The 9,264-nt window shown below is 39.1% G+C and overlaps 1 protein-coding gene across 1 annotated transcript; it reads right to left on the bottom strand.

Annotated features, from left to right (window-relative positions):
* Window positions 1-1,383: 1,383 nt before the first annotated feature.
* LOC18039073 (probable aquaporin PIP1-2) lies at window positions 1,384-2,999 on the bottom strand. Its single transcript, XM_006429260.2, has 4 exons — window positions 2,420-2,999; window positions 2,028-2,323; window positions 1,753-1,893; window positions 1,384-1,662 (listed from the first exon to the last, which is right to left on the bottom strand). Exons 1-4 carry the CDS (start codon window positions 2,751-2,753, stop codon window positions 1,570-1,572), a joined length of 864 nt encoding a protein of 287 aa, XP_006429323.1. The 5' UTR covers window positions 2,754-2,999; the 3' UTR covers window positions 1,384-1,569.
* Between the last annotated feature and the right edge of the window lie 6,265 nt (window positions 3,000-9,264).

The following is a 9,264-nucleotide window of genomic DNA, read 5'->3' on the forward strand; positions in this document are numbered from 1 at the left end:
AAAGTGCCCAACTTTATTTATCAACTGCGAACTAAATTTATTTAATCATAAGATAACTTGTATTTATGTCTTCTGTGAATCCACATGGTGATCACATAAATACATATAATGTGATTAAATGGACTTTAATAAAAATATTAATGCAATTAAGATATTTGAATAAAATACCTCATTAATTTTATTAATCAGAAAAAATATTTATTACAATTAAATAAACACATATGCTTTTAAAGAGCATATTTTCCCAACAGAAAAAACCTATTAAAAGGAAACTAATTTAAAATTAAGCCAATTCGGTGGCATAAAATGCAATTATTCCAGTATAAACAAGCTAAGTGCTCAATGAAATTTGTAGCCGAGTTATTTTTTAAATTATTTATTATTTATTTGTTTAATAAGGATTCGAGTTTGTTGACCTTAGTCAATTAAAATCAGAAATAATATACTATCATATAATCTGAAAGTGTTTTTCAAATACTTATTTTATAAATATCATTTTTTAAAAAAAAACTTTAAATAATTTTTCTAATTAACTTAAGGAAAATTAAATTTTCTCCTCACTTATATGAGTAGGTTCGAACTTCAAACCTCTTATTTTTTACATGCTGAAGTAGTTGGCATCCACCATCCTCTTCTTTAATTCTCCTGTGAATTATTTATTTAAATTTCATATTGTCGAGTTGTTTCACCATAGTCTCACTGTGAAGGTGATTTATTCGTGATTTATTCACCGGTTAACTTGAGCAGATGTCTAAAGCACTGAATATGCTTAGGGCTACCTCACTGCATCACAGGGTTAATTCTTAGATTTTTTATCATTCGTACATTTTGTTTAGGAAGCTGAAAATTGACCCTGTGGAAGAGGCACGGCTCAAAGTATTGCATATGGGATTTTATATTTTTCGTGTTCATAAAAGAGTGAAATGAAGTAAATAAGATAAAATTGTAATTATAAGACATATATAGCCCGTTTGGGAGTGTGGTGAGGTAGCTGAGCTGCCAAAGCCCAACTACTAAGGTGTTTGATAACACTTGTAGTTGGATTTAGACAGTTTAGCAAATTTTTTTTCTAACTTTTATTCTACAGTTGTAGCTTTTACTCTATAGTAGTTGCAGCTTAAAAGTTACAGCACCTTACTCCCAAACACACCCATAAATGACGGCGCAAACCGCAAATACTCTTCAACGAGCCACTTGCTTATAGATTGTAATCGAACATGGCCGGCCCGGCCCGGCCCAGTAGAACCTTTGAATTTCGAAGTCTGCATGTGACCTTTGAAAATCATTTGGGATATTGCAGTTTATTTAATTTTTATTTTAAAAATTTCTTGGTATCCTGATGTTACAGTAGAAAGGCCATCTTAATCAAACAATTCACAGTGAACAAGAAACAATAATTTATTTATAATAGGAATTGGCCATGAACATGTATAGTCATACACAATTCAAGAGCCACAAACACCAAAGGGTTGTACATATACAGCAGATAATTAAAAGCAAACCCAGTGACAGTGGGCAATTCAACTCCATACATGGCTATTAATTGAACGGATCGAAATTAATGACTAATCATTTGGACTTGAATGGGATGGCCCTGATCACAATCTGATGATATAAAGCTGCAAGCGCTGCTCCAATGAATGGTCCTGCCCAGAAAATCCACTGCACACACCCATAACAAGATAATATTAGTAAAACATAATTAAGCAGTAAATTCCTTCAAAGCGGCCAAGAAATTAGTTAATTGCTTACATGATCATCCCAGGCTTGGTCCTTGTTGTATATCAGAGCTGCGCCAAGACTCCTAGCTGGGTTAATGCCTGTTCCTGTGATAGGAATTGTTGCCAAGTGCACCAAAAACACAGCAAATCCTATGGGCAGGGGTGCCAATATCTGTAACAATCACCAATCAAGTATTAATTCAACAACCATAGCGTCATAAAACATGCCACGCCATTGTATACATCGTACACAGCAATAAGGCTAGAGAGAAATTAGTAGCAATGTGATTGTGGCATTGTGCTTACAGGAACATGAGAATCGCGGGCATTGCGCTTGGCATCAGTGGCCGAGAAGACAGTGTAAACAAGAACAAAGGTACCAACAATCTCGGCTCCAAGGCCATCTCCCTTGCTGTAGCCTTTGCTGAGCATGTTGGCACCGCCGCCTAGCATTTCATATTGGCTTTTCTGAAAGCCCTTTACAACGGCGGCACCGCATATGGCCCCTAAACACTGCATTATCATGTAAAAAACTGCCCTGGTAAGCGACAGCTTTCGGGCCAAGAACAGCCCGAATGTCACCGCTGGGTTAATGTGACCCCCTGTGCATCACCAAAAAAAGAATAATAATTATTAGGCACAGGCCAATAAGAATCGAATATAAAGATTGTACATGTTATAATTCAATTTTGTGTTACCTGAAATGCCAGCAGTGCAGTAGACTAGAGCGAAGATCATGCCGCCAAAAGCCCAAGCGATGCCCTGGATTCCCACAGTGGAACATTTGCTTTTGGATTTGGACACGCCCATCACTGTTAGAACAGTGATGTAAAGAAACAAGAACGTGGCCACAAACTCCGCAATGCCAGCCCTGTAAAAGGACCACGACGATAATTCGCCGGGCTCGAAGAGCGGCGCCGGAGGTGGCTCCGTGTAATCCTTCACATCCTGAGTCTGAGCCGCGGTTCCAATAGGTTGACTCTCTCGATACCTATTTGCTCCCACTCTTACATCCTCTTCTTTGCCCTCCATTATGTTCTTGTGAAAATTAATAGACAAGATAGGTTCAAGTTTCTTGGGAGTGAATTGAATAAATAAATGGCACAACGGGCTCACGATTTAAGAGTGAGGGAGCCGGGGGGTATTTGTAACGTGAGTTTGGGACAAAGGGTAGTGAAGCTTTTGGTGGCTTTGAGGCATGAGCTCATTGATTAAATGAGAAAAAAATGAACTGTTTCTCCCCAAAAAAATAGAGTGTTGTTGTGACATGTGACCGACCATTTCATCATGCCTTGGAAAAAAGTGACTCTTTCTTTCGCTGGAGATCATTGAAAGATTTGCATGTCTTTGTCCTTCTTTCTTTACATTACTCATGGGTAATTTTCACTTCACTTAATTTCTATACCTTACCTTGCATTTTATTCTTAACTTCAACTGAAAGTCTGATGCCTTTTTACAAGAAAACGACGGCAAAATATGATGACAAAATTGGACGGAAAGAACCACTAACAAAAGCATTTTATCTTTTCAATCTGACTTGCACGCGATGCACATGTATGCGTTACCGTTAATTTTTCTCTTTTGTTTTTGTATACTTAATTTCCTTGCTACCATAGAGTATTTTCTTCAATATATAACCGTTTCACAATAGCCTATACGTTTGAAAATGTAAATTTGAGGTTAAATAACTTTGTCTAACTAGCCCCAAATTTGTATTTTAGATCACGCACGTGATGAAATGTCTCGTTTTATCAAAATATATAACTGATTGAGGTGTTTTGCTCTTCACAACATTTGGTTTTGGCACTTCACTCACAGACAACAAAAGGCATTCTTCCAATTAACTATTTTACAAAACTTCTACTCCAAGGTAGCTATTAGTTAATCTGATTAATTTAATTGTTTGGTTTGATAATTAAAAATCTTCCTGTTGTTTTGCCGTTTTCAGTAAAATGTCTGAACTGAACTTACAGGTGGTATCACTTATGTATAGGTTCAGAACATTATCAGCAGTCATGCTCGTATCCAAATATTCAGATTCTGTGAAAATTAGTTTATATTTGAGCTAGAATCAGAGCTGTGTAATAATATGCAATTGCTTTATTATGTTGTATAAAATTTAGACGTTCAGACATGATAATAAGTATCATTAACATTAATTCTAATTCTAGCTGCTTTGGGTTCAGACAACCAATGTAGAGTTGCATGTCTACATTAAGAGGATTAGAGGAAGAGTACAAATAAATAAGAATTGAAACAGGAGTATATTAAGGATTTGGATCATCTCATAATTTAATTTTTCCTAATTTTTATAAGAGATTTAGACACGTGGTAATTAAATAATTCTATGGACAAGATTAGATCTACTCTTGAATTTCCTTAATAATCACAACTAATTTTATTGCAATAAAGCTCATTTATGATCATGCGTTGATCAAATTGTTCACGTCTTTTAGACCGTTGGACTACATAGATCAAGAAAGCTTTAGTGCATTTCTAATAATTTCAAATGATGTCTAATGATTATTAATAAAAAAGACTGAACCGTGGGGATCGTTGGTCATTTTTATTTCCTCTTCTTGTTTCAAACCCTACAAATATATCAGTCGAAAACGGAACAAGACTCTGTTTTTCCCTCAATAATTGCTACGCAGCAAAAGCTCGTAGCGTTGGCCGTTCAAAGCAGGGCCCAAATTTAGAGACTCGTAGAGGGTTGGATTTACACGGAAATGTTTTTGTTTTGGAGTTGCATCAATGAAGAAGAAACGGTTGATCAAGTGTATCTGTGAACGTGGGGTCACTTTGATGGGGCACTTGGTTGATTCACAGCCACGCGATCAAAGGCCGGTAGTGGCAGGCTCGAGAATCGCGGCTACCGACTTTTGCCGTCCCCTACCTAAAACTTTAAGCGCCATGTGAATGAATCTGTGATGTGCGTTTTTATTTTGGACACTTCCTAGTGATGTAATGCTACAGAAAGAAGAATATGGCTTTGGTTTCGTCGACTTTTGACTTGTGTCATTGGACTTGTTTCTTCTAAAAAAGCTCGTGTTCAAAATAATATTATTATCGCATCCCATGATTGAGAATTAGTATGTTTCGAAAATAACGTTTTCCTAAAATACATAAGTTGGAAGGACTTATTTTTTATTTTTATTTTGGAATAATTATCGATAACAATGTGAATTATGAAGGTGACAATTCATGAGAACACAAGAGAATCCACATACCCTACATATTGGATGAGGTAGGTCGAATCAAAAGAGTGAAACAAACCACATAACATTTTTCGAATTTTAGGAACAAAATGCATTTAAGTGACTGTTTGGGAAGAAAACAAGAGGCCAATGATGAAGCGCCACATGTTGATATTTAAGAAATTGACTTACCTCAAATACCTTGGGTACCCCGGTTATCCTAGGTACTTCGAGAATATCTCGGGTACACTATGTAAAGGTATAAAAAGTTAGAAAAATATTCATAAAAATGTCAAGGGATAGATGGGCCCCGAATCTCAAAAAGATCGGTTGAATACATGTAAAAAAATAAGGAATCGGTAGGGAAATCTCGAGCTACAAAATAGGAGACAACCGCATGTCACGCCGGCGAATCAACTAAAAGTTTGATATTATGATAGTTGGGACTACCACTTTTCCTGCCACGCCTGCAAAATTACAACAGAATTGCAGAGGTACGCGAGACCACTCCACTATGCCTAGCACGTGAATACGCCTAAATCGCCATACGAATGAAAACAAGAATATTCCTGACATGACAGCAGAGAACGCCAATAATATAATGTCAGGTGGCACGGCGACCGGGGTACACCATATAAATACTCAGGTTTAATTTTTATGAAGTAAGTTAACACTCACGCCAAAAACACTAAGGTTTCTTCAACCTCAAAACCTCAATTACCGAGAGCTTGCAAGCTCTCTAACCTGAGATAACCCAACTCTGACTTGAGCGTCGGAGTGTGGTCGCCGGCCACCCCCGGCTCCACCTCTGATCTCTATTTTTTTTATTTTGTAGGTTTAAGACAATTTTCACCAACCCTCCGTACCTGAAGTCAGACCCCCGCCATATCCACCGCCATCTCAATCCTCTTTCACTCCACAAAAAGCTTATACAGCCCGTACAGGCTAAACAAGTGAGGCACCCCGCTCCCCGACAAAAAAAATAAATTATTGTTCTTAACTTGGTTTTGTGGCTTTTAATTTATTGACCCAAAATCCGCCGAAAACAATTGGCGCCGTCTGTGGGGATCGCGCAAAAAGCCTCCACACGGTGCTAAGCTTGTCAGTACGTGTGCTTGCACAACCATGGCACCCGACGTACACGCTGATTACCTAATGCTAGGTCATGATAGAGCGGAGGACTATGACAGTGATGAGAGGGGTGACTCGATAAGGAGGGCGTCTCGCCTAGACAAAGGCAAATCTATTAAGCAATCAACCGGTATTCACCCCGACGAGGAGCCTATTACTCATAAACACTTTGAGGATCTAGCTCACGTGATTCTTAGAGCAGTAAGATCTCGGGTACCCGAAGCAGCCACTTCCTCAGTAACTCAAGATGTTTCGCCTCCACGCAGTGAGAAACAGATCGTACCAAGATCTGAAATACTAGAGGGAAGTAGACTAAAGCACAAGCCATCGGGCACCCGTTCAAAGTTTCAAATCGGCGGTTCTCGGGAAGAATGCTCCACTGCCTCTTGTTATTCCCATAGTAGCCAGGGTAGCAAACGCAAACAAAAAGCCCATGAAGATCTCCGGCACAAGTTGAAGGCTAAAAGAGCCTCCCAAACAACTGCGGTATCCTCAGGTGCACCTGGGGTACCCCGCGAGTTCATGGAAAAATAGAGTATCTCAAAGCTCAAGTGAAGCTCTTTTATCAAAAATAAAATCCCACCAATGTTGTAGCACCAGCGTATAACTCGCCATTCACCATAGAGATCCGGACATCGGTTCTCCCGGAAACGTTCACCATGCCTCAAATACAGCAATACTCGAGTACCTCGGATCCCGTGGAACATGCTGAGTTGTATCGTGACAAGATACTGATTAAAGGAGTGGGCGACAATGCTATGTGTTGGATGTTCCCGCACACCCTCACCGGACCAGCCAAATCATGGTTCCGATCGCTGAAAGCAGGTAGTGGATCTTCCTTAGACCAGCTCTTAAAAGATTTTGTTCATGAGTTTCGTTGTGCTTCCTCCTAAGATATAGCATCTTCCGAGCTTACTTTCATCAAGCAAGGGCAATCAGAGTCTTTAGCCGAATACGTAACCCGCTTCCACCAAGAGGTGTTGCACATCGATATGTTAGGTCACCAACACACTCTTACTTGTTTTGAAAAGAATTTGTGTTTGAGAAAGTTATGGTGGTCATTTCAAAAGCACCGCCCTCTCTCATATGGGGAAGCTCGTTCTCGAGCTCTACAACAAATAAAGATGGATGAGAAGTGTCACTTGAAATAAGAGGAAGACAAAGCAAAAGCCGCAAAAAGCAAGAAGAAACCAAAGAAATTTAAGGTAGCCCAAGCACCCTCCCAAGCGCTCTAGGTATATAGCCAACCTCGTCCAACCTCACGTGGAAGCGGATTGAATATCGCTGGTGTATTCCGGGTACCCCAGGGGTTTAAGAAAGGAGTTTACATCTGAATGATAGCATATGGTACAACCCTCGCAAGAGAGTCTCGATTGGCCATCAAGCATTATAGTAGGTTGTCGATCTTGGATCGCCTCGGGAAGGAAGTCAACGTCGCTGGTCAAGATCACTCTAAGGTACCCCAGTTACCCAACTATCTTATCTCATCCCAATCATTTTTATAGAGAAAGATGCTGAAGGAACATGGTCATCCCCGAGGGCATCATCACTTTGCCTGTTACCATCGGGGTACCCCAACAGTGCAATGACATATATTCTCCTTACTAATTAGGTGCTTGCGAGACATTAGAGAGCTGCGCGCTGGAAAGTATTATAGACAACTAGTCCTCTAAAACAAAAAAAGAGTAGGGCTAATGGAGGTGGATGCGGTTATGCATGATGTACCCAAGGTACCCCAAAGTCCCAATTCAGCGTCAATCAAAGAGTTAGAACTACCCTTGGATCCCCGAGTGCTGAAGGAAAAAAAGCAAGGAGCACACATACTACTCTAAATGAAAAGAACAATTATAAAGAACTTGTAAAATGCTACCATACTGAGGAAGTACTACTAATAAAGGGAAGCACTTTACCTACTTCTATTTACTTTATTTATTTTTCTTCAATGCTTATGCGTCTATAATATTTGATCTATTGTCTAGTATATTCTATCATGCAGGGTACCCAGAGTACCTCAAACTGATTAGTTGCACTTTTCAATTCTCCAAGTCTCTAATGACAAGGGTGATCTTAGGATCCTCCATCTTTAAGATAACAAAACATTATCATGTAATGATCTTGCTTCTATCGTTTATAAGTATGTTTTTTACTTTATGAGATGATGTGTGTTCTCATTTTTTATTACTAAATGTAACTGCAGTTAAATTTTCGCCATTAATGCGACTTCATCTCATTGTACCATGTCTTGTATGCACCTTTCAGCTATAATTGCTCCATTACAAGATAATCTGAAAAATCTGGGGTTTCCGACCCAACTTGATTGTGAAGATCTGTTCGAGGTCGAAGCCAATAAGAAAGGATACAACAAATTTAAAGAGGGAGGGTCAGAGAAGGCTCAAAGGCAAGGTAAACTAGCATACCCTCGCGCCATGAGACTCCGTTAAGGTATGCACACACCCACACCTTCATTCTTTTACTTGAGCTAAGTAAAGAATAGACAAATGACAATCACAAGAGTTAAATGCCGAAAAGAAAAAAGGTTGGCAAGCATCTACCTCTACTTGCATTACCTCATTAAATATTGACCAGAACCAGATAAAAAAATAAGCATGTTTTTTACCATTTTTGCGGAAAAGGGGGCCAAGTAGGTCCCCGAACAAAAAAAAACTGGAGGTACCTGAGGTAACCAAGGAAACTCCACAAGTTTATTACAGATACGCCATAATCTTTATTTACATCCTAGTTGCGCAATTATGAATTTTATTTTACATTATGATGATGTTCGAATTATTAAATTATTTGAGATACGCCATAATCTTTATTAAGACGAGCAACGAGCATATCTACGGGAATCTCCACACAAGCACCAAAAATACATCAGGAGATACCTGGGGTACCGGAGGAACCTCCACAAGTCTACACAAATTAATCGTAAGCGAGGAATTTAATAGCATGCCAAATCAAGTCTATTGCGAAAGTTTAATGTGAACAGGTTGCGAGATTGCCGAGGCAACCTTTCAAAAGACAACTATCCCAATACATCATAATGGAGATATCATACTATAAAAGGTACAATAGGGAAGAAATAAGACTACTAAAACGTCCAGGGATGAGCTTTAAATAACAACAAGTAGGATTATGCGGAAGGGGGAACATCCTCTTCACCGCTCCCCTCAATGGGGGCATCAACAGGAGCACCCACGATCAAAGAGCTACTA

Source organism: Citrus clementina, unplaced genomic scaffold, assembly GCF_000493195.1.
Source record: "Citrus clementina cultivar Clemenules unplaced genomic scaffold, Citrus_clementina_v1.0 scaffold_6, whole genome shotgun sequence".
NCBI classification, from domain to species: domain Eukaryota; kingdom Viridiplantae; phylum Streptophyta; class Magnoliopsida; order Sapindales; family Rutaceae; genus Citrus; species Citrus x clementina.

Excerpts from the sequence above, each read along its gene's own strand:
- LOC18039073 (XM_006429260.2), bottom strand. The coding sequence starts at position 2,753 with ATGGAGGGCAAAGAAGAGGATGTAAGAGTGGGAGCAAATAGGTATCGA. Across the intron at positions 1,894-2,027 it reads CCCGCGATTCTCATGTTCCT|ATATTGGCACCCCTGCCCAT; the intron begins GTAAGCACAATG and ends TGATTGTTACAG. Across the intron at positions 1,663-1,752 it reads ACCAAGCCTGGGATGATCAT|TGGATTTTCTGGGCAGGACC; the intron begins GTAAGCAATTAA and ends GGGTGTGTGCAG.